The sequence below is a fragment of the Talpa occidentalis genome, unplaced genomic scaffold, assembly GCF_014898055.3.
Source record: "Talpa occidentalis isolate TD23 unplaced genomic scaffold, MPIMG_talOcc4v2.1 talOcc4.4, whole genome shotgun sequence".
Lineage (NCBI taxonomy): Eukaryota > Metazoa > Chordata > Mammalia > Eulipotyphla > Talpidae > Talpa > Talpa occidentalis.
In genome coordinates, this window is record NW_023604295.1 from 124,193,143 (window position 1) to 124,218,887 (window position 25,745).

Sequence of the window (25,745 nt, forward strand, 5' to 3'; positions counted from 1 at the left end):
CGACCATTTTAGCAACAGTTTAATCACTAAATTAGTTAAAGTAACAGTACCCTTTGCTAAAAATAATATGCCAATTTTGTATTAATAGTATACAAAGATACACATCCAAATCTATTTTTATATAATCTATCTCTGCTTTCACATCTGAGACCTCAAATGGAAGCTATCCTTTTGAATAAGGATGCTTCACAAAATAATTTTGATAACTTGAGATGTGTGCAGAATAATCAGACTTCATACCTAGCTAAACTCTGGGGCTGTATAATTTTCAAATGCCAATTTTAATGAGCTGTCATTTGATAATTCAGCAAAGCCTGTTTTTATTTGAAGATAAGGTTAGCATGGGGGAATTATTGAAATCCATGTTATTTGGATGTATAAAATCAAATGCAAAAACATTCTTTATCACATTTGGTTTTATATTAACTGCTCCTTGGTGATGCAAATTGGTACAAATAAGGACATGGTTATGCTAATGATGCTCTGTGAAGTTTCTTTTAAAATAGATATGCCATACTCCTGGGCACTGTTTTTATCCATCATATTTTAAAACTAGTGTCAAAAAGAAAAGTTGTAAATAATTTGTTTAGCGCTGATGTAAGGATTTTTTTTCCTTCTTGCAATAAAGTATAAGGAAGTTCAATTTTAGATTAACTAGTTCTCAAAATAAAAATTGAAAGTTTTTGGCTCTTTAGCATGCAAGTTCCTAAAGTCAGGTCTAACCATAGTTTATGTTATTAAATGACAGTCAAGCTTTCTAATTAAATAATGTTTTAGTCAATTTGACTATAAAAAGAAACATTTCTGATTTTGATAACAAATATAGTTTTTCAAGGTGGAAAAGTTTTAGACTGGCTCTTTAACTCTTGACATTAATCAGAGAGCAAGGTTTTTTATACTGTAAATCTCTTTATACTTAAACTCAATTTCAAGTGCCACACCATGTGAAATCTACTAGAGATAGTCATTTCTTGGTTCCTATATCTATCCCGACAGGTGATTTTTTTTCGTTGTTTCTTTACACTCATCAAATGCAAAAACATTCTTTATCTGTGTGAACGTATCTGTATTTTTTTCACTCATTTATCTGTGTGGATATATCTGCACATCCCACACAAACTCGAGTCCTGCACCATAGCAGGTAACCAGTAAGTATTTAATGAATGGATGAATAGAAAATAAATTAAGGTCACTTCCCCTCTCCCGAAGTGGCCATTACTCAAACAGTACAGAATATGAGCCTAAATATTGTCCTCTGTCTTTCCTGCTTCTGTCAACATATCACACATGAAGTTGATGAAGTACTTTGCCTCAGCAGAAGGGCAAACTAGCCTTTATTGTATAGTTAAGTTTTCAGAGTTTCTGCCCCTTTAGGATGCAAGGTCCTAAAGTCAGGTCTACATATTCCCGTAAGGATAGACAGAACTCAAGACCTCCCTATAGGAACAAGGGAAAGGCTGGTGTCAGGTCTCACATATCTCAGACTAAATTCAAGGAGTGGGGCATAAAGGCACCTTGAATGAAACTCTTGATGTATCCTCCCTAACAGATGTCTCTACATAGAAGACAATCCAAACTGTTCTTCAACAGTGGGACCTTCATCCTGGGCTTCCTCTTGCCACCCAGGCCCAAATATTTAATGCCCATTGTAAATAGAGTTACCAACCATCCTAATTTCCCTGGACCTAAGAGATTTCTGGAGATGCAAAATTTCAGTGATAATTGGGATAGTCACAGGCAAACTGGAAAGGCCCATCACCCTAAATATGCAAAACACCATGAATCCTAACCCCAATTCACTTGGAGGAAAGATATATTTAAGCTAGGTTGTTACTCCAGGCTTTAAAGGTATGTACATGTATAAGATATTGTTAACCCACCCTCTTCTTTTTCTGTGCTGCATTTGTTAACTTGCAGCAGTGGATCTCAAACCTTACTAAGCAACAGAATCATGCAGAGGGTTTGTTAAAATACAGATTGCTGGAACTCAACCTCAGAGTATAGAAGTCAGAATATCTAAGTCAGAATTTAAGTCTAAATCAGTAGGTCTGGGGCTCAAAATCTATATTTTTAAGAGGTTACCAGATGCTGCTGCTGCTGATGGTCTGGGCATCTCATTTTTTTTAAAGATTTATTTATGCATAATAGAACTGGGGTACAGGCCAGAAGTGTGGGGGGGAGAGAATTCACCAGAGGCAGAGTGTGGAACAGAACAGGCAGATCAACTTAAATACACTGCTGAGGGGAACAGCGGGCAAGTCAGGAGAGGTCTGCTGTGCCATGTGGGTATCTCCCTGGCCGGGGATCGAACTCGTGCTGCAGTGGATGTGGATAGCTTCATAGGTTGTGTCTTAACCCCTTGCGCCACCAGGGAGGCCCTGGACATCTAATTTTAAGAACAACTGCTCTTCTGAGACTAACATGTAATCAACAAAGGAGTCAACTGCAAGTATGAAGGTATTCATCAATAATACACAGTACAGATTATCATAAGATTCGTGTTTTTTCATTCATTTTTTAAATACTTCTCAGTGGTGTCTATATACAGTATTTTTCAATCTTAATATACAGAGTTTTAAGTCTAATATAAATGTTTTAAACTTTCTGACAAGTGTTCACAGAGATGTGGGGAGTTCTCCATTATTGGGTTTATGTTAATGCCCAATAGTAGTGATTTCTCTATGGAAAAGTAAGCACAATGCAGCACAGTTCTGGTGACATTTGGTTCCTCTCTATGTGCTCAAACCTAACTGTTCAAATAATCTTCGTACATATACTGAATCATAGTTTCACAATTAACATTCCCTCTGGCATATTAAACTGGAAAAAAGTATAGTTTTGATAACACAGTCTGCATTTCTTTCAATCTATGGAAACTTTTTAATGTAGCAAAACTGTAAAGCAATTCAAAATTATAAATATGCATGAGATTTTGTGCCCAAATTTACTGTTGCCCATCAATAGACAAATTGGTTTTAACAGTGGAAATATGTCTCTTATCTCCAAGGAAAGATTCCGGACTGCTTGCATTTAGATGTTGTATTTGACCTACGAGAAACTAAGCTTAGAGTACTTGGATGACAGAGATTCAATCCCATATCTGTAAAAGGTTTCTGGGAAAATGGGTATGGAATAGAAATGCTTTACCACTTTGAAGAAGAAAATGAATTTCTAAATGGTCTAATCTCAAAAACTAGTTTTCAATAATCACCATTTGTTTTTGTCCCCAGCGTTCCGGTGGTGGCCTTGCCATTCCCTTGTGTGCATTCCAGGGGACGGTGTCTCTCCATGCACCTACAGGGAAAACCCTATCTCTTTCTACCTATGAAGTAAGTGCAGAAGGGCAAAAAATAACCCCTGCCTCTAAGAAAATAGAAGTCTATCGATCTAAAAGTGTTGGCCATGAACCAAACCCAGAGGACTCTCCCTCCACATTTGTGGACACCAATGTGAAAATACACTTGGAAGTTCTTGAAATATGTGACAATGAAGAGGCCTTGGACACTGTGTCAATCATTAGCAACATCAGTCAATCCTCTACGCAGGTCAGATCTCCATCCCTACGCTACTCAAGGAAGGAAAACAGATTTGTTTCATGTGATTTAGGGGAGACAGCCTCATACTCTCTCTTTTTACCCACAAGTAATCCCGATGGCGATATCAATATCTCCATCCCGGACACAGTTGAAGCACACAGGCAAAACAGTAAAAGGCAGCATGAAGAGAGAGATGGCTACCAGGAGGAAATCCAGTTGTTAAATAAAGCTTACAGGAAAAAAGAGGAAGAAAACAAGGGTAACTAGTGATCATTTAAATAATCTAATGAGGCAAGAATGGCTCTGTAACTCCAAATTGCTAAATTAACACCTTCGTTCTGAGGCTATTTGATTTCCTTTTCTATTAGTTGGTTTACATAAACTTTACAGATTTGCTAGTTTATTACGTTTAGTGCTAACTTTTAGTGCTAACAGCTGAAACTAGTGCAAACACTTAAGTGCTTCTGATGTGTTACCTATAGATCACACACTGTGGTAATTTAAAGATATTGTTTCTTACTCAATTTCTAAAAAATCTTTTCTAAATGAGATCTTGGCTTAGTTTACAAATGTTTTGTCTATGTTTATCAACCACAGAGTAAACAGAAAATTGCATAAATTCAATGAATATACTATTCACATACACATGTTTCCACACATAATGTTGGCATTTACTGCAAAGGAATAAAAGACATTTTGGGAATGGAAAAAATGTAACAAAATTCCAAGTTGTATTTAAAGAGTTTGTGCCTACATGGGGCCAGCAAAACAAGTTTATTACAGTTACTGCTTTAACTTTACACCTATATTTAGGAAATATATTTTTGTGTAAAATGACAAATTAGTCTCCAGCTTCAAAACAAGCATGTCCCTAGTCTGTAAATAGTTGTTTCCTTAATTTCTACTAAGTATAGTGTTTATTGAATGCCTTTTTTCCCTCTCTTAAATATGTGTTTCTCTTTCATCTTTAGTATGTTAAGACTGCCTTTAAAACAAATATGTTTTGTGTTACAAGTGGAATTAGAAGTAGTCCTTAATTCAAGTATTACTGGAAAAGATTGTAAATGTACATGTCACCATTTAAAGAACTGTATTTATTTGAATGGAAATTATGGAAAACACTGCCAGATAAGCTTTGTGAGATACATCCAACTCAAGGGAGGAACATTTGGGTAAAGGAGAGGAAAATCCTCTAAATCCAAAATGGAGTTTTGTTTCTAAAGTTGCAGATTTGGTAAATTTTCTTAGCCATTCTTGAAGCATAGAATAGTTCAAATATTATTCTAAGTTTAGGTGCTTCTTAGTCTTTTTCCCAAAGACATGAGTATCTCAAGCAATGTATTTTATTAAATGATTATTGGGTATGCATTTCAAGATTAATTTTAAACATGTTACATTGCAAAAAATGTAGGAATCACATTGTCAGAATGTTTGTTATGTGTATTTCAAAAATGATAGTGATTTTTCTTCAAATTGCTTTATTTTTATCTTTCTGTAAGCATACATTAAACAAATTCCTTAAATGTTTATTTTCCAAAGTTATTAAGGGTTGACATTTTACTGGTTTTAAATTTTGTACACCTTCACCTCATTTAATATTTACAGACTGAGTGAATTTTTTTTAAATGGTTTACTCTGGGTTTTATTTCATAATATTAAATCAGAATTCTAAATTACTTGACATAATTTTCAAATTGAGAACTTAGTTTTGCTTAGCCAGATGTCATTTTCTTTTTTAAATTTATATTTATTCTATAGAAGAACTGGAGTGTAGGCCAAAGGTAATGGGGGGAGGCAAGAGGAAGACAGAGTAGGTAGCAGAACAAGCAGATTTACTGCAATACACTGCTAAAGGGATCAGCAGGCAAGACAGGAGAGGTCTGCTGCACCAAATGTGGGTTACCTTCCTGGATGGGGGTTGAATTCAGGCCATAGCAGTGATAGCACTGAGACTTAACCCCTAGGCCACCAGGAAGGACCCCAGATGTCACTTTCAAAGTAATTCTCAATGGATTTTCCCTGTCTTTCATTTAACTTTTCAATATCTCATTACCTAAGCTTGGGAAGCAAATGCAACATCATTATCAATGTTTGCAAAGGAAGCCTCAAATAATGCATAACATATACATTCAAATTCAAATGTATTCTCATAATAAATATATTTTACATAGAGACTTCTTATTCCCAAAATTGAGGGCTCTTTCAACAAACAAAATGGTCAGAATTAATGTTATAAATCAATAGCATTAAATGTCCATTATAAAGCAAAAATTGAATTAAACATTCTTAATAAGTCTTTGATATGTATAAATTTAGATATATAATTTTATCAATGAAAAAGATGATTTTGCTGCTTTAATGTGTAATTTCTGGCAGTAAGGGAATTAGAAACAATAATAAAACTAGAAAAATAATGAAACTGGAAAAAATAATAAATACAAACAAATCCACTATAAATAAGTACATAGCACTTTGAATGAGAAGATGATGGAAGTCATAATTTAGAGAACACAAGAACTGGGTTGGAACACAATAATACCAATTTTCTTTTCCTTTTTTCCATTTTCTTTTCATCAGATTTGCTCTATTACACTTGTTCTAGGAACTCAGCTGGCATGCTATAAGGAGGCTGAAATGGGCCACAAGAGAAACCAAGTGGAGAGACAACATGTAGATCTTCCAATCCATAGCCACGCAAAGTTCTAACCCAAATCTAACATCAGTTACCAAATGTTTGAGTGAAAATGCCGCCAATAATTCCAGTACCCCACTATCTAGTCTCCCATAAGAGAGGAAAGAGAGAAAAATGCCTAGAGAGTGGAACTTTCTAATTATCTGAAACAAGAAAATTTAGCTGGCAATTTTAAGATGGTCCCACTATTTTCTTGTCGCCTAACAAGAAAGGAGTTTAGAAATATTATCAGTAATAAACAAAGATAAAAAAACCCCTACATTTTCTTTGTCCATCTGAATTGTATTTTAAATTGTACTTTTACCATAAGTTACATATCAAGAGTTATTTCTACAGATTCATTCTGCATGTAACTAAATTTCACAATTCAAATTCCACAATTTTATGTGACAAGTTACTCTATAGTTATTTTAATAAGTTCTTTCATCTTCCTGATACAGAGAAATAAATATTAATGCTGTCTGTGTTTTCCTTCTTTTCCCACTCAACATAAATGTAAACACCCTAACCTTTGAAATATAACATTACATGACCAAATGCTCAAATGACAAGCTGCTTTCTGGACATTTCAATTTCTATTTTTCATAGCCTCAAACTGTATATGGAGAAAATGAACACATTAACTCATTACTCCCTCCAACCCCACCACCAACCCCCCAGAAGAATCTAACAGGACTGGTTTTGAACAATAAGAAGCAGCAAAACACTGTGCTAGGGCCTGTACCTCTCCTGTGTGATGCTACAGAGCAGGATGACTTCTGGGACTGAATCGTCTTCCTTGTAATTCATCCTCATCTATTTCTTCCTGGGATTGTGCTGAAATGTTTTGATTTGTGAGAAATGTATTCCTTATTCCATAAATAATAGTATATTTATTATATTTCACAACTATTGTAACTCTCCAAAATCACAATATAAATCATTAATTAAACCTTTAAAAATTCCTCTTCATTATATAGTCTTCATCTCAGGAAATGGACCTCCTCATTTGGTGGTCATTCAACTTTAAACTTGGGCATTACCTGACCCTTTCTTTAATTGCACACATCCAACGCATCATTATATTTTAAAAACGTTATCACCCAATAATGACAAATCTTTAAAAGAGGCGGGGGCATTTTTTGTTTAATTATATATTTGAAACAGGTGCCAGACTGCTCTCAAGAAGTGGCTACTGTAGACGACTGGCCTCGGGAAAGTTGTGTCAGCAACAACTTAAAATTGTCTCCGAGTCAATCAGTAACTTAAAAAAATGGCACTGGTAAAACTCCCAGTGTTCAAAAGATCAGCCTCTAAATAGAGTAAAATAACATGCTCCTCAATACATAGACACCATCAAAGAGATATATTAACTGGCCTTCTCCCTGGAACCTCAGTACAAATCCTTGAAAATGCAAAAAGATATCCTTGAAGACTCTAAGGTTTCTCATCGTGGGGCTCACAATTTAGACAGCTTTCCCAGAGCTACCTAGCAGCTGTACCCCGACTTGAGTCCTCAGTCTAATTCATCAATAAACTCATTTACTTTTTCTGGACTCAATTTATATGTCAGCATACTAAAAACGAAAAAAAAAAACCACGAATTCATTTCATTTCTTGAGAGACCGCTAGAAGGCAGTGCATCGCCCCATAGGTTATCTAACTTGTGTCAACCCACGTTTGCTACCCAGGGTGTAAGGGAACGCAAACTCCCGATTTATTACAAGGAATAAAACCCCAAACCCATTTCCTCACTTGCTAGGCTGAGGGAAAGAAAACGTGCGAGTCTTTTGCTCTCACTCCCTCCAGCACAATGGCCGGGAACTGTGGCCACAGCCAACAGGACTTCACCTGAGCCTCCCTCCGCACATGCGCGGTCGCTGGCCTTTGGCGTCACGGGCCGCCGCCACTTGTGACGCTCAGCCGCCTTTCCTCGCGTCCTGGGCGCCGGAAGCAAAACGGAAGTGGACCTGCACCCGCTTCCGGCCCGGGCGCCATTTCCAGCGGTTGCAGGTTCTCACGGGTTGAAATCGCCCGGGACCATGAGCTATGACTACCATCAGAACTGGAGCCGCGATGGGGCGCCCCGCGGCTCTGGCGGGGGCTATGGAGGGGGTTATGGTGGGAGTCATGGCGGAGGCCGTGGAGGAAACCGAGGCTCCGGCGGCGGAGGTGGTGGTCGCGGCGGCCGGGGCCGACATCCCGGGCACCTGAAAGGCCGCGAAATCGGCTTGTGGTACGCGAAGAAACAGGGGCAGAAGAACAAGGACGCCGAAAGGCAGGAGGTAATACGAGACTCGTGATGCAGGGGCCGGAGAGATGAAGCAGGACAAGTTTTCTTTTCCCTACCGCAGCCCCCGAACTTTTTCTTTGCTCGTTTGCTTCGTATCTTGGCTTTATAACTGGTGCATTTGACTTATAAAGTGTAAGTGAAATACACAGGTATTATGCCAAAGTTTCCCGTAGCGCGTGTTGTATCGCTTAAATCAGCCATGTGCATCTGACTTGGATCAGTCATTTCTGTTGGCTGAATGTGCACTGTACCTGCAAGACGTGAGAGCTGGACAAAATAAATGTTAAATTCAGGTTCCAACTGAAATGAACTTTATTGTGGTGTCGCTGTCATAGTGTTTTTGGTCTTTCCACCCCTTTCCCTTAGAATAATTATGGTTACTTATAAAGTTTTTTGCTAGGTGAACTCGAAAATAGAGTTCTACATTGGATACAGGTTTTCGGAGGGAACAAAAGCTGTCAGGAACTATTTTGAATGTAGGCCTTTATTTTTACTATAAAAATAGCCACAAATCTTTTTTTTTTCCTTTAATTTTTATGTTCAGCTGGAGAAGTTAATGTTAATTAGCAATTCCTCTTTGAGAAGGAAATTAGGATCTTACAAGTGGAAGAAATTTTAAGGGATAATTTGTTTTGGTTTAGTTGCTTCAGATTGGTTATTGTGCTTTGATTTGTATGATAAAAATCTGTAGTGAAGAAAACAGTAAAGTTACCTGAGTGGCCTAATCTAATTTTTAAAAGTATTATGATGAACTGAAACTTAATAGAAACCTTAAAGGAGATTTTTAGTGACTTCTTAAACAGCTTGCTTCATAGAAGCACACTTAATTACTTGTAGAGAGTAATTAAATTATCTTTTAAGCTGTTTATCAGTAATTCCATTAACTTTTTTTTATCCGTGTCATTTTCATTGAAACTTGGTGTGCTCCGTTTATCTTCACAGCGTTATCACATTTTTCTCTTTAAAAATAGTGACCAGCATATTTCTTTGACAACCCAAGATTAACTTGTTCATTGAGCAAGTTGGTTTTTTAAAAAATCCAGGAAAGCACATCTAAGTCACCTTGAAATTGGAAGGATAATGAATTACTGTAAAGGAATGTGCACAGTAACTTTCTAAGAACTCTTCATCAAATTTAATTTACCTTCTGTTTCATACAAGGTTTTATGCATGTTACTAAGAGAATCTGAAGAAACATTTAAAGAGCTCCTTGGGGAATTTTTGTTTCCCTGTGAAACCACTTAAGCCATGGATCATGATGAATGAAACTCTTGATTACTATCAACTCTCCAAATCTTTGTTTTAGTTAATGTCGCTACCCTTTACTCATTTGCCAAAGCCAAAATGGAATTTGTTTTTGATTCTTCTCTTTCATTTCGCCAAATCTGTCTTCTCTGCCTTTTCAGTATATCCCACATTCTATCACTAAGGTCCCCAACATTTACTATAGATCTATTATCAGTTATCATAGAAACTATTTTGGTTTTTGTTGGTGGTCCCTTAATTGACCTTCTAGCATACAATCCTGCCCCTATACAGTCAGTCCTTTCTTACAGCTATTCACAGTGATCTTGAGGACCTAATGTATTTGAGGTAGTATCTTAGGTACTGTGCTGTTTAGATACATGTTCTTGGCTATTGTGGTGCATTAGGGGCTGCAGAGAGAATATGGTGTTAAAGTTTTATTAGAAGGAGAGTATGGGCTATCTCCTAACTGAGAGTAGAAAGATTCTGAAGGATTTCACAGAGGAAGTAACCCTAAAACTGAAACATGAGATAGCAAAGGGAATTTAGGGATTTGGGATTTGGAGAGGGATTTCAGACTGAGGCAGCAGCCTATACCACACAACCTTGAGATCAGAAAGAATATGAAAAGCAATAGCCTGGATGTGCATTGTGTTGACATAAAGGTAGAGCAGTGGCTGTCAAACTTGTTCACCACTTCCCACAAAAGGAATATATTTTTATTTGCCACCCTGCTGCAGCTCCAATCAATTATACACACACGTATAATTGGAAAAAAAAGTTTCATAAAATAATATTTAATTACCTGTACACTGCTCTGAGGTTTTTGTACCCTTCTCTCTTTTTTAATAATTCTGGTTAAGATCTTTTAATATGTAATTTAGAAACAATTTGAAAAGTCCTGGATTGGAAAAATAAGCAGGGCCTTGAAATTCATTGACTGTCCCTGAGAAATTTAGAAAGCCATTTAAACACTTTACGGGGGAAAAAAATGAAATGGTTGTATTTGTGGTAATATTCACTATGGTAGCAGTGTAGATGATGGACTGAAAAGAGACAATCCTAGGACAGGGAGACTGCTTGTGGTAATTAAGATGAGAAATGAAGACTTGAATTAGAACACTGGCATTATAACAGATGGACAGTAATTTAGAAAGTGATTTAGAAGGTACACTCAACCTGATTTAAAATGGAGGGAAAAAGAAAGCAAGTATTGATGAATTACACCTTTATGACTGTAAGAAGCAGGCTGATGAAGATGATAGATTCAGCTAAGGATACGGTGACTTTGATACTACTACAGGGCATGTAAGCAAGGATTTTCAGGAAGTAACCATATAGATCTGATGCCTAGAGAAATCTAGACTATAAGTGAACATTGGGAAGTTTGTGGGCGCATGGACAGTAATTGGATTATGAAAGTGCGTAGAAGACTGGATGCAAGCTGAATCTTACAGAGCATTGCTTCTCAAACTTGAATGTGTATAGGATTCACCTGACATCATATTAAAATGGCCAGAACGTCTACTTTTCTAACACTCTCAAATGATGTAGTGCTATGACCTGCAGGTTACTCAGGCTGTAGGTTGGAGAGACAAGTACATTAAAGGGACAGGCTAAGGAAGAGAAATTTGCAAAAGAATCCAGGAAGAAGCAGCCAGAGAATGAAAATGAGGGTGGGTGTTTTGAAATATAGAGGTAGTATTTAAGGGGAAAAAAGATTTAGAAAAATGAGTAAATAATTACTAATGACAAGTACTGCATATATGTTAAGACTCAGCAACATTTTGGATTTAAAATCAAGGTTATCATAACCTTGAAGAAAACCCTTTCTATGGAGTAGTAAAAATAAAAACCAGATGGCAGTGGAGTGACTAGTGAGGAAAAGTTAGAGAAATGGAGCATTTTCAAGTAGTTTTACTATGAAGAGGAAGGGGGGAAATGGAGCAATAGCTGATTGGGATGGAAGAATTCAAAGGTGATTTTTTGCTTGTTTTTATTCTTTGAAAAATAAAGAGATTTGACTATGTTCATCTTCATATACGGATGGTTAGGAACAATGGAAAGGAAAGATATATCACAATAGACTAAATTATGTCTCAGTAATAAACAGCCCCCAATTTTTAATGATGTAGAACAACAAAGACCTGTTTTTCTGCTGACATTATTTAACTATTGGAGTTCTGTTGAGAGGTCTCATTTTGAAACAGAGGCTAGGTTCTCCCATCTAAAAGCATACCTAGTCTCAGTGACAGCAGGGAAGGAATACAGTAAGTCATCCTTGATTCTTAGAGATTCTCATTTCCATTTCTCTGGGCAGTAAGTCATATACCCATGCTGAACTTAGGGGAGTGAAAATGCAGTTCTATATATATGCAAAGGAGTAAACCAGAATATTGGTCAATATATAGTGACTACTAAAGAATGAGAGATTTAAGAAAGATAAATCTCAGTAGGAGATGAAGGAGGTGAAGACAGCTGGTCTACAGAGTTTAGGTGGAGAGGTTAACCATCAGCATGAAAATGGACTCCATCTTAATGGAGTCCTTCCATTTTAATTGTAAGGAAAAGAGCAAAAATGTGCAATCTGATGTAAGTAGCTTTGAGGTTTGGGGGCATGTAGTTGAGGACCTTTTCCTTACAATTTTGTTTTCATTATGAATTAATATATAAAATGTTGAGTATGACCACAAAGATGTTGTTAGTGTGTGAAAGAGGATGGGAAAAGTTTGGGATAATTGTTAATGAGGAACTGATAAGATAGGTTACAAAAAAAAAAACAACACACAAACAACATTGAGGGTCTCCCCTGCCAGGAATTTATAACTAGAAGCAGAAAGAATACTTGAGGATAGCCAAAAGGGGAGAAATGATCAAAACTAAATGCTGTAAAGTAATAACATCCATGAAGCATAAGATGTGTCTGAGATTCTCCAGGCAGGTGGTGAGGTAAAGTGAAGAGTGATGGAAGGTTAGAAGGGAGGCAATCTCCAAAGAAGGCAGGGTCCAGGTTTGGCATTTTGGCCAGTTCTCCACTTGAGACTCATTGTGGGAGAACCTCATTTTAAATATGAGGTTAAAATTTTATAGATATTGTAAATTGTGTTTTTATTAAAAAGTATAAAATTATGTTTTCAGGGGCTGTTTCATTTTTCAATCATCCCGCCTTTTTGTGGATATCTAAAATCCATATAACAAGGTGAGGAGAACCTTTGTTCTGCTAGTAGAGGTAAAAACTTCAAAACATAAAGTTCTGGTTGATTGAAGAAATGCTTTAACGTGAATGAGTTTCAGTTGGAAATAAATCATTGTACAGGTAAAAGTTACTCGGTCTTGTCTTTACCATTTTGAAATGTGAATGAGAGAAACAATGGTTTTGAACCCTTGGATTGGTTGGAAAGGATGCAAAAATTAAGAAAGCTTTACTTGAGAATGACTTTTTATCCTTTCCAGAGGCATTTTTAATCAAAGTATAAATTTCTAACTCCAAAGAAAAAGCATAATAGTTGATTTCTAGGGAGGCAGAAAGAGCAGTAAATGTTAATGCTTGCTAGGACATTACACAATTTAAAGCATAGGGCAAACATGTTTTAGTAATGATCCCTGTGTCTGGTTCCACAAGACTGCTCTAGGGTTCCTTGATTCAGTAGGAGGAATAACAGAACTCTGAACACTATGGTGTACTCGCAATGACAGTTTTTTATAGTCAATTATTACAGGTTAAAATCAGCAAAGTAAAATGTGCATAGGGCAGAGTCCAGGAAATCCAGGTTGAAGAGTCCCAGTTCTAGTGAGAGGATATATTGTATAGAAAAGACTCATTAGTGTAATATATAAGCATAAGCCATTTTTAAAAGATTATTTGTAGTATGGTTTAAAAAAAAAAACAACAGAATTTGGGGCTTTAGTGACTGTTTTAAAACAGATTTTGTGGGCCTCCCTGATTGCACAGGCGGTTGAGCTCAATGCTGTGAAGCTATCCACAGCCTCTGCGTGCGGGTTTGATCCTGGCCAGCCAGCGAAATACCCACATGGTGCGGCAGACCTCTCCTGTTGTGCCCACTGCTCCCCTCAGCAGTGTATTTCAGTCATCTGCCTGTTGTGTTCCCCACCATGTCTCTGTTGAATCCTCTCACCCTCCTGCACATCTGGCCTGTACCCTGGTTCTTGTATAAATAAATAAATCCTTTAAAAAAAAAACAGATTTTGCTGCAGCTCCTATCAAAGTTTTGCTCTATTGTGCTTTTAAATTATATTAGAATAATGAAACTCTTGAATAAAAAGAAAAACAGCTTAACACAGAAGTGTCACATATACTCATTATAAAAGATAGATTCAACCGTTCATCCATTCATTTGACATACTTTTCTGTCTATTATGTATAAGAAATATATCTGGAAGAAATACTGCAAAAAATGCAGAATGTGAATAGTAGATAAGCTTTTTTAAAAATAATAATAATGAAAATGAGATACTCCTGTATTTTTTCTGCTCCTGTATTTTTTCATTTAATACTTTGGCTGTCTTTCCTGCCTGCATACTTGAAGAAAAAAAAATCTGCCAACTCCATTTATAATTTAGTAAATAATTATTAATTATAAGTATAATTCAACTTATTTTAATTTGCATTTATAAAATAAACTTTTTTTCCAAGTTCGTGTTCATTGTTAACTCCTCTGATAACCTATTTTCTTTTAATGCTTTCAAATTTTGTGAGGCAACTGTGTCATTTACCACATGTGATCACAATCTTCATAAATGCTGATAAATTGTATTTATGTACTCTGAACTCAGACCTTCTAACTTTTAAACTTACTCCTCCTTTAAGTGTGAGAACTTAAAAATTACATTGCAACCAAAATAATGCTTCCAAAATTTAATTGAGTTTTTCTTTTTTTTTGAACTGATCTTTGGGTTTTTTAATAGTTTATGGGCATTTTTGAAAAGTTAAGATGAGAAAATTTCATAATGACTAGTCTGAGGGCAGGAGGTAAGGAAAATAAAGATGGAGTAAGACATAAATATGTTCCCTATTACAGTCATCTTAGAGTTAATTTTATAATATAATAGAAAAAAGGTATAGAAGACTATATGTAAAAAATGTTAACATTAATTGGGTCTAGGAAATAGAATTGACCTAGTAGACAAGTATGGGATTAATTTAACTTTCTTTTATGTTTGTCTATTGAATATATATTACTTTGCCTGTCTTTAAAAAATATTGGATAACTTAGCACATACTTATGTTGATAAGGATGCTTTTTCCTTTGCACAAATAGAGAGCTGTAGTACACATGGATGAACGCCGAGAAGAGCAGATTGTACAGCTACTCCATTCTGTCCAGGCTAAGAATGATAAAGATTCAGAGGCACAGATATCCTGGTTTGCTCCTGAAGATCATGGGTAAAACAAAAGTATTTTTTTAAAAAATGAGCAAAGTGGTGACACTTCTTTCATAGCATTGGCTAGGGGAAAAAAAAAAATAATGAAAATGGCATCTTTAGTCTCCTGAATAAGTGATTTAATCTTAAAGTTTTGTGTATGTGGATTGAGTAGATACAATGAAAAGTAAGGGGAAAAAAATTAGGTGGTATATTCATTTCCACAGGAAAGCAAAATGGTAGGATATGAGATTCATTAAGTTATTATTTATTCTTCCTACCATTATTGTTGTATTTCAGAAATTATGTGGAGAAGTTCCACAGGAAATTAAATTGCTATTACTGTAGGAGAATCACAGGAGCTATATCATTTAGAAAAAAAAAGTGGGAGTTTTTCTGGCACTGTGTAATGTAGCTTCCCATTTATGGGTAAAAAAGAAAGAAAATGAGGTGAAATTAAACAAGGCTCAGAAAATCAAAAAAAGAAAAACACTGTTAAGCCATTGCAGTGGAGGAATGACTATTTTGTGGATTTTTGTTGTTGTTTAATAAGGGATAACTGGCAATATTTATTTAGAGGGAGGAAAAACATGACTTCATTATAAGAATGTAGGTATTTTCAAAATTGCGCTCCTATGAAAAAATAATGAAAGTTTTTGATTTTGGTAATTTTGAAATATCATAAAATTTTGTCCTAGAGTCTAGGACAAACTTTTATCCTAGAGTCCTAGTGGCTCTTCATTTTATGTTTTCTCATTTTTTCATCTTGTCAAAATAGGTATGGTACTGAAGCTCCAGCTGAGAAAAAACCAAACTCAGAGAAGAAACTTGAGGACCATGAAAAAAAATTGATAAATCAAGAAAAAAGGACATTTAGAATCAGGGACAAATACATTGACCGAGATTCAGAGTATCTGTTACAAGAAAATGAACCAGATGTAACCTTAGACCAGCAATTATTGGAAGATTTACAGAAGAAGAAAACTGACCATCGGTATATTGAAATGCAGGTAATGAAAAGCAAGATGTAGGAAAAATTTTACTAGTTATTTTTTCCCACACTTCATAAAAATATATTTAAACTTATGTTTAGAGGTAGCACATGGTTTAAGTCATTGTTTCCTCAGCAGATCATCATCTGTGGGAAATCCCCCCCCCCCATCATCCTAGAGAAAAGCAGTGGTAATAGAATCACATATCACCTATAGTAGTCCATCTCATCTATAGCAGTTTCTATGATGAGGGGAAGAAATATTTGGAAAATAGTGGTACAAATGAAAAAAATCACTCTTAAGGTTTAATTTTTTAAAACAATTTAGTGAGATATTATGAGATGTGGTTAGAATTATAGTTTTCCCCCAGTCATTTAATATAACTCTTTTATAAATAATGAAATTAATTCATCCAAAAGTTATATGATGTGTTTATTGTCAGCAGCTTTTTTTTTTTAAGATTTTATTTATTTTTGTTTAGAAGAAATGGGGTGTGAGCTAGAGGTGTGTCTGGTGAGAAGATTCACCAGAGACAGAGTAGGTAATGGAACAAGTGAATTTACTGAAATACACTGCTTAGGGGAGTAGTGGGTGAGAAAGGAGAGGTCTGCTGCACCATGTGGGTTAGCTCCCTGGCTGGGTATTGAACTCAGGCCTAATAAGTTCTTACCCCTAGGCCACCAGGGAGGCCCATGAAGAATTTTTTGTTATTTTGTATACCTAGTTCCTTAAAAGCTATAGTATGGTTTCTTCAGTGTGTCATTTGTATATAGTGTGAGTATGAGATTCCATGAAAGTTTTCAAAATTAGAATTTACTCCATAAATAAAAAATATAGAAAATAGTTTGTCCCTCGTTACTGTTCCAGTTGTAACTCATCAAAAACCTGTTGCTTCTGTGTGTCAGAAACTCCCATTTGCTTTATATGTAAAGGTTTCTCATTCAGATTTTGTGGCAACCCAGTGAGATGAAACCTTTGAGGGACCCAACCTCTGATTTTGATTTAATTAAAAATCGCAGTTACTAAGTGACAGTGGTAGATTTCCTGACACCAAATGTTTACTGTTTTAAGCTTTCCTTTATACCCAAAGGTAATAAGCGCCTAGAAATAATCTTTGAATTTGCTCTAATACCTATTGAATTACTAAGTGATGGATCAATGGGTGAGAAAAAGGGTGTGTTGTGGAAATCAAATCTAAGATGAGTGTATAAAACTGGAATAGAGGAAATGGTAAAGGTAACTTAAGCATTGTTAAGACATAATTTGATAAATTTCATTTTACTATCAATAAAAGTGTCTGTTTTGGGTGAAATATTTTATCTTTCCAATTTTCAAAAGTAAAAGGATTGCTAACTTCATATTTTATATAAAATTTTGAATCTTGCTATTTCATATAAGCTGTGAGGTCTGTATTATAGCATATTTATGATATTACCATGATGATAATTTGATTACATTTCTTTGCTAATGTGAAATTTTTTTAAATTTCAGCACTTCAGGGAAAAGCTGCCTTCATATGGAATGCAAAAGGTAAAATGAATATCACTTGATTGATTTGCAAAATAGTTAGGCATACTTCTTTTCTAAATTATATCAGGAAGATAAAAATTAATGAACCTTCCCCTAAAGGTTATTATTGGAAGTTCATTGAATTGTTGAAGGACAAAAAGTAGTCATGAGACAGTTTTTCTAAAGTTTTCTCATACATTTTCTCATTTGTATTTCTAATCAATATCTTTAGGAAATACAGTGCTTTAATTTACTGTGCTCTACCACACAACCACCCTGGATAGATTTATATAGTTTCCCATCCTTCTCAGATCTCTGAACCTTTTTCAATTTTCCTTTGCTTTCCATAGCACTCACTACTGCTTGCTATCTTTGTATCTCCCCCTCCTAGTCCAGTGTATGTTCTTGAGGACAGAATCTGTTTTGTTCATTATGCATATCTTGAGTTAACCTTTTCTGACTTTGTATAGATCATCAGTAAATTGTTGAATGAATGAATGTCATTCTACTTCTCAGTATTTACCAGCTGTAGATTTCAGTCTTCAAACTTGAAAGTTGTTCTGATATACATAGTATGTTAGATGATAAATACCTAAAATAGATCAGTTTTCAGCTTAGTTTGTAGATAAAAATAACCCATACCATCCTTTTGAAGTGGTAAGGTGGTAGGATGGTTTTGTTAATAAAGTGACTACTGCTATTAAAAATAGTTCTTATTGAAAATTAGTGTTTATCTAAAACTTCTAAGAAAGTAGATTTTCCAGATAGGTAGAATTGGCTGCTGTCAACATGTGATCTTATTTACTTATTTTCCCCTTTGAAATAGGAATTGGTTAATATGATTGATAACCATCAGGTAACAGTAATAAGTGGTGAAACTGGTTGTGGAAAAACCACTCAAGTTACTCAGTTTATTTTGGATAACTACATTGAAAGAGGGAAAGGATCTACATGCCGGATAGTTTGTACTCAGCCGAGAAGAATTAGTGCCATTTCAGTAAGTAGAAATTACTAGTTGTGAATGTTTGCTAGAAATTACTAGTTGTGAATGTTTGTAGTGATTCTTTGATTTTGGCTATGCTGGTATGAAAGCAAATAATTGTTGGACAACAATATTTGGTAACAAAGACTAAAAAAGTTTAAGTGACCTCTGTCTTACTGAGAGTAGATGTTAATAAATTCAAGATAAATGATAAACCTATACAAATTTCAAAATAGAACTAAAAGTGAAAAGCTGATAAATTTTTATAGAAGTGATTAAAAAGTTCAAATAATCGCCATCATTAGATGATTTAAATTTTACTTGATTTATTCAATAGTGTTTTCAGGTCCTTTTTTTTTCAGTACATAACACATTGAATAGTGGCGTAAATCAGGAAGCTTTGCATATTTTAAGATGCATTTCTACGTTTTGAGTGCATTTATTTAATAAGGAAATCTATCATGAAAAGACAAGACTTTCAGGTTTATCATTTAACAGTTAATGTACGGGTGTTATAAATAACTTATTTAGATGACTTAGATATATATGTTATATAATTTTTAAAGATGTTTCTTGTAACAATGTATGTAATACATTTATTTTCATGTTACATAATTCTATATGTGAATTTAAATTACATTTAGCAATATTTTGGTTTTGCGATGATGCTGTTTATTACATACTGTATTAGTACAGATTCTATAGTCAAAAACTGCTTTAATTATGATACTGATTTCTAAAACATAAAAGTGGGGCAGCAGTCTCTTGGTGAGGTAACCATATTCCTGGAAATTGTGTAAGAAATGGAGAAAACCTGCTGTCATTATACTATGATGATATAATTCGATATAAATTAGGTTAAAAAATCCAATCTTATTTTCACTAACACAATATAGGTACTGTACTGACAGCAGGATCAAATGCTCACTAGATTGTTTTTCACTCATTTTTCCAAGACCTTCTGTATCTTTATCTACTTTACTGTTTTTTTTAAGTCGTATAAAGTAAACTAATGGTCTGAGTCAGTGTATACTGAATTGGAGAATTTTATTTCTGAAGTATTATTTCTTAAAAATTAATGTGTGTTTTTTTCTATCCCCATAAATCACTGTTCTGTCACAAGATGATTATTAATCAGTTTTGAATTACAACATTTCATCGTCAGAGCTTATCTTTGGCAGTCATAACTTTCAGAACACAACCAAGAGCTAGGAGTTAAGCAGCATAAGCTACCAAAAAGAAACAAAATATGTGTTTACCCAAATTTTATAAAACAGATACACAAGTTTTACAAGTTTAGAAATTACTTAACAATTCTGGAAAAGCAAAAATAAATGAGAAGATGCTAGAAAAAGCACTTTAAAAAATAATGACAGAATTTGTCCTGGAAGAATTTTATACAAAGAAATCAAAGGAAACCTAAGAAGCAAGTCATATGCAGCTCTTAAGACACAAAGTTTTAGATAGATAGCTCAGATTTTAATGTCACTCTCTCTTTTTTTTATATCTCTTGAAAATCTGATGAACAGTTTTTCAATGATCCCTGATTTTCATGAGCATTCAGGATGTTTGTTCTAAGAGAATATATTTTCTTTGTAACTATTTTTTCCTAATCAAAGGTTGCAGAGAGAGTAGCTGCTGAAAGGGCGGAATCTTGTGGCAATGGGAATAGCACCGGATACCAAATACGCCTCCAAAGGTAAAAAAAAAAGTTCATTTCCTGTTCACAGGTAGATTTTAGTGAAATTTTTAAACTGCAGATTTAAAAGAAAGAATTTTTTTCATTTATATTGTTACTAGAATTAACATGTAACTGTACTTCACAAGCTCGCAACACAAAAATGCACTTTTAACCCCAATTCAGATTTGAATTAACTTTTATATTTTGGAATGATTACAAAAATAACTTCTTTCCCTGGATATACATTAGTAAGCCATCATTCCTGTGAAGGGAGTTGGTATCTTATGCCTTAGTTGCTTTACTCCTCTATCCCACTCGACTTTATTTCTTAGTCCTTTTCTGGATCTTTGGATTCCATTTACCTTTTTAAATGAACAGATTTTGTTATCACTGAACAAATGTAGGACCCCAAGTTATTCAATGGTTTTTCCAGATGTTACTGTTTATACCTTTAAAAAGAAATGAACATTGTGTCATGACAATGAAAATAATGAACTTGACTATAGTAACTCCCATTCTGTTATGAAAGGGATTCCTAAAAAATTAAGTGTGAAGATTTTCGTTAAAACTGAAACCATTTTTTGAATTAAGATTTTCTTTTAAACTTTTATGGTATTAGTTAAAAATAAAGAGTTGTTAACTAATGTCTTTCATTCACAGTCGGTTGCCAAGGAAACAGGGTTCAATCTTATATTGTACCACAGGAATAATCCTTCAGTGGCTTCAGTCAGACCCGTGAGTATGTTTCCATTTAGAATATTTAATTAAATATTACAAAAGGTCTAAACTGGTTGTGTTTTGAATTTTACTGACATAAAATGCTTCTGTTTAAATTTTTTATTGAATTATACTTCATGCTTCTGCTTTAGGCATTTATCTAGTGTTAGTCATATTGTGCTTGATGAAATCCATGAGAGAAATCTACAGTCAGATGTTTTAATGACTGTAATTAAAGATCTGCTCAATTCCCGACCTGACTTGAAAGTAATATTGATGAGTGCAACCTTGAATGCTGAGAAATTTTCAGAATATTTTGGTGAGTAAAATTTGATACTTCTTTAGAAAGTTGTCACAAAGCCATTGAATTTATAATTAAGTTTTTTAAACTTATATACTGTTAGATGCAGAGTAGTCAAAATGAGTCTTTAGCATTTTGTTTTATTTTAATGTTCTACTCTCTAGCCTTTCGGATTAAATAATTGGGCCTATTCTTAGATGGTGGCATTGTCTCTACTCTTGTAGTGAAGAAATGTAGCTTCTTTGTGTCACCCCAAATAATTAAGGTGACTTAATGAAGTCAAACCACAGAGTTAGATAATTTCATACTTTTTTGTGATTTTTTTTTTTATGCACTATCACAAGATAGGGTGGTGGTTTGCTAATAATAAACATAGGAACAATAGCTAATGGAACCTCTTCTATGTGCCAGTGGCATATCTGGTTCATTAATCCTCGATACCTTATGAAGTAGGTGCTGTTATTCCCATTTTTATAAATGAGAAAATAACTGCAGAACCATGAAGTAGTTTACGCAATGTTGCATAATAAACAAGGTGGAGAGGATTTGAAACTAAATCACATTAGCTGTGAAATACTTTTTTTTTTTTTTTTTAAGTTATTCTTTGTCTCCATATAGTTGTGTGGTGAAGGAAGAAAAATGGAAGAGTTAAAATGGAATACAGCTATATTTAAGTGTTCTTTGGCCTCCTCATGGTGTAGGGGTTAAGTCTCAGTGCTATCACTACTATACCCTGAGTTCAATCCCTTGCCAGGGAGCTAACCCACAAATGGCACAGCAGACTTCTCCTGTCTTGCCCACGGCTCCCCTTAGCAGTGTATTTCAGTAAATCCACCTGCTCTGCTCCAACCCTGTCTCTGGTGAATCCTTTCATGCCCTGCACCTCTGGCTTATACCCCAGTTCTTCTATGCATAAATAAAGTGTTCTTTTATTTAGTCCAGCTGACCCTTAAAGCTTAGATCTATTGTCTTTTTTTTTTTTGGCAGGGGGGTGGGGAGGATGAGATATCTAGAACTAACATTGAGTGACTTGATCAAATAATATATGTCAGAGGCAGAGCTGTGATACCAGTTCAGATTTTGACCTCTGGTGTAGTGTTCTTTTTTCCCAGCTTACTGCTTGTTTTACTTGGTCAAAATTCGAATAGCATTTAAATTACAGTGCTAAGTAGTATTAAGAAACTTTTCAAAATAGTACAAAAAGATTTCTAAGTAGTAAACTTTCAATCCAATTTAAAGTGCTCTATTCTTTGATATTCTAGGTTACTTTGTAAAACTGAGATGTGTTTAGTTTGGTAGCAATAAAATGGTATGTATGAAGTCCAGCTACTGCTTATTTTTAAATTAGATAAGGAAATACAAGGTAGAACCATAAAAATTTTAGTACTAATTTGTGAAGTCAAGTAGTAGTAATTTACAGTCTGTTGACTTTTGTTGATATTTACAGTTTAGATATTTAAGTCTGTTGACTTTTATTAAACACTGAGTCCAGATTTATGTCTTGTTTACCATAAATAGGTAACTGTCCAATGATTCATATACCTGGTTTTACTTTTCCTGTTGTGGAATATCTTTTGGAAGATATAATTGAAAAAATAAGGTAAGTAAAACTGGGAAATGAACTAAACTAAAAAGTATTTATATGTCATCTGTCAAACATGTGGGTCTCAGAAATTCATTAACAACTTCCTTTTTAAGACATTTTTTATAAATCAGGAATTCCTAAACTTGCTTTCACATTAAAATCACTTGGAGCCTTTTAAAATCGATTTTCCCCCTTTATACTTCTTAACTAAATACATTACAAAGTCTGGATGGAAGCCAGAAATCAATAGTTTTTAAAGATTCCTAGACAGCAAAATTTGGGGACCTTTGTCTTTAGTACTTGAATTTCACTTCTGATCATCCTACACGGTTTCCATTTTCTTGTCCATTGTAAATATGAATTCCCTCTTGAGTTGTTATCCTCTCCTCAGTCTTTAATAGCTTCACTCTGAAATCTTTATGACTATAGTTCTGTATATCACAACTCTTAGACTTACAGCATCAGAACTTAAGCTTCTCCTAAATCTAAGCATGTTCTCCTATCGTATAGTATTCCAGTACCAGAGATACCTTGAACTTCGTATTTTTCAAACCAAAATCATGAACTTACATTTGATCCCCATTATGTTTCCATCAAAATATTAAAGCAAAACTGTGTCTTGCCCTAACAGCCTTATAATGGATACTGGTGGAATCTTCACCCAGTTACCTAAGCTAGAAAGCAAAATAATTCATTAACAACTTCCTTTTAAGACATTTTTCATAAATCAGGAATTCCTAAACTTGCTTTCACATTAAAATCACTTGGAACCTTTTAAAATTGATTTTCCCCCTTTACACTTCTTAACTAAATACATTACAAAGTCTGGGTGGAAGCCAGAAATCAATAGTTTTTAAAGATTTAAAAACTTACCACATTACTCTCGTCACAGTGTAGTCCCCCATCCTCAACCACAGTATTTTTTTACATGCTGTCTCTTCATTTTAGACTTATCTTGCCACTTTCTCCATCTTTTCATCTATAAAATGTTCATAATTTAAGAACAAACCCCAGTTCATTGCCTGTTAGCCTTCTTGAATACCTCTCACAGCATGAGTTATTTTCTTGTCTGGACTCCATAGTACTTTTATTTAAATCAACATTTAGCTTATTGACATTTAATGTATTTCTTTTTATTTGCTGCTTGCATTCGATTTCAGATTTTTCAAAGTCAAGGATTTTGTCCTATTCATCTTTGTAACGAGCGCATAGCACAGTGCCTGGCCTGTAGTAAACATCTGAATCTCTACAGGGGCAGATGTGGACACACTCGTGATGAAAATTTTCAGTACTCCACAAATTATTTGTTAAATAGAAAATCAGGACATGATAGTGGAAAGTGAGAACAAGAATCATAGAGTATGTATTTCATGGAGAAAAGTCAGCTGAATTTTGAGTGGACATTTATTTAACATATGTTTATTAAAGTTCATTCCTTGCACTGTACACTAGGGTCTGAACATAAATTAAGAAAAACGTGTGTGTCCTCAGAATTTGCCCTATACAGACGGAAGCATTGATACGAAGTAAGATATAGCTGTTCTGGGGGAGTGTATTGGGAAGAAGATTCAACTAGGCGAGTCAGTGAAATAGTGAAATCGGTGGGGAGAGGGGGATGTCTATGTCAGAGGATAGAACAGGCTAAAAATGAGAGAGACTGTGTTTCTCTTTCATGCTTTGCTTTTGCTATTAGTGCACTGGCTCCTCAGTTCTACTTTCTACCATTAATTCCATTTCTTACTATGACACATTTACCGGTAGTTTTCAAAGAGAATGAAAGGCAACAGCTTGACAGTAATGAAAGCAAAAATTTGGTGATCAGTAATCTAAAGTTAACCATCAGAATGGTTAATTGCTCCCTAGAAGGCAGGGAGTATATAAGGAACTGTAATTTGAGGGTCTCCTGAAGCAAAAGGATGGTATCTGCAGCCTTGTCATCCCCTAGCATCCCTAAGAGGGAAATTGGAGACAAGGAGCCTGGGATGGAAATATTCAGCAGAAGCCTACAACTATCCCCTTCTCAAAAGAAGTGCTGTACTAGAGGGAATTAGGAGGGAAGAAAGTAGGGTGAGATGATACGGAGGGCCATCATTGGGTACTTGGGGTAAAGGGTTGAAGTTACCTCTGTTTTTGGAAATGCTGGGAAGGGAGCCAACTGTGGGTTCATCCTGCTGACTAGGACTAATCTCTCTCCCAGGTTGCTCTACTTACCTCTAGTTGGTGCCTCTATATGTTCGAAGACTTAGGGGAATCCTGGGTCACAGGTACTGAATAGGGAGGGGGTAAACACCGTTGCTTCTGCTATGTGTCAGGCACTATGCTTTATCACTTTTTTTTTTTAAATTCTCATGTCAATATTGTTATAAGAATATTAGTTTCTTAGGTAAGAAAAGCAGTGGTCAGAGGTTTTTTAACCTTGTCCAAGGTCATAAGCTAGTCAGTGGCAGAGCAAGAACATCAGTCCCATTCTGACTGACAAAGCCTGTACTCCAGCTTCCCCATTCCTTCTATATGATCTCCCCTTGGTGAACTCTGAGAGAGTTTGGGTTTAAAATACACATTTATTTTTCTTTGTATCTTCTTACCCCTAGGCCTCCTAGAACCCCTCTCCCCTCCATTGCCTTCTTGGATGGATGTGCCCTCTGTTTTTCTAGCAGTCATTGCAGCATAGTGGAATCACTGACAGTGATCAACAGAACAGAAATTTGAGAATTTGCATTCTGATTCTGGCTTTGCCTTTAGCTCTTTCTGTGGGACTTAGCAGAATTAATAGTACTCAAGCATAGTTCTGCAGTTCTCTAGGTACATTATCTGAAAATCTAATGGGATAATTACAATTCCTAGATTAGAA

General features: G+C 35.1%; 2 protein-coding genes and 1 long non-coding RNA gene across 3 annotated transcripts in view; 2 read left to right on the plus strand and 1 right to left on the minus strand.

Moving 5' to 3' along the window:
- Nucleotides 1-3,803, plus strand: part of GPR149 (G protein-coupled receptor 149) — a 43,285-nt gene extending 39,482 nt beyond the window's left edge. Inside the window, exon 4 of the mRNA XM_037526252.2 lies at nucleotides 3,231-3,803. Within this exon, the coding sequence (XP_037382149.1) occupies nucleotides 3,231-3,803 (573 nt within the window). The remainder of the gene's footprint in view (nucleotides 1-3,230) is intronic.
- LOC119257898 (uncharacterized) overlaps nucleotides 1-8,075 on the minus strand; it is a 46,631-nt gene extending 38,556 nt beyond the window's left edge. The window contains exons 1-2 of the long non-coding RNA XR_005128134.2: nucleotides 7,963-8,075; nucleotides 6,953-7,044 (exon numbers count right to left, since the gene is read on the minus strand). This is a non-coding gene — a long non-coding RNA (uncharacterized LOC119257898). The remainder of the gene's footprint in view (nucleotides 1-6,952; nucleotides 7,045-7,962) is intronic.
- Nucleotides 8,076-8,155: 80 nt separating this feature from the next.
- The window catches only part of DHX36 (DEAH-box helicase 36), a 39,933-nt gene continuing 22,343 nt past the window's right edge, over nucleotides 8,156-25,745 (plus strand). The window contains exons 1-9 of the mRNA XM_037526253.2: nucleotides 8,156-8,492; nucleotides 15,025-15,149; nucleotides 15,906-16,137; nucleotides 17,611-17,649; nucleotides 18,455-18,625; nucleotides 20,230-20,309; nucleotides 20,952-21,026; nucleotides 21,161-21,327; nucleotides 22,828-22,909. Coding sequence (XP_037382150.1) covers nucleotides 8,250-8,492; nucleotides 15,025-15,149; nucleotides 15,906-16,137; nucleotides 17,611-17,649; nucleotides 18,455-18,625; nucleotides 20,230-20,309; nucleotides 20,952-21,026; nucleotides 21,161-21,327; nucleotides 22,828-22,909 — 1,214 coding nt within the window. The 5' untranslated portion in view covers nucleotides 8,156-8,249. The remainder of the gene's footprint in view (nucleotides 8,493-15,024; nucleotides 15,150-15,905; nucleotides 16,138-17,610; nucleotides 17,650-18,454; nucleotides 18,626-20,229; nucleotides 20,310-20,951; nucleotides 21,027-21,160; nucleotides 21,328-22,827; nucleotides 22,910-25,745) is intronic.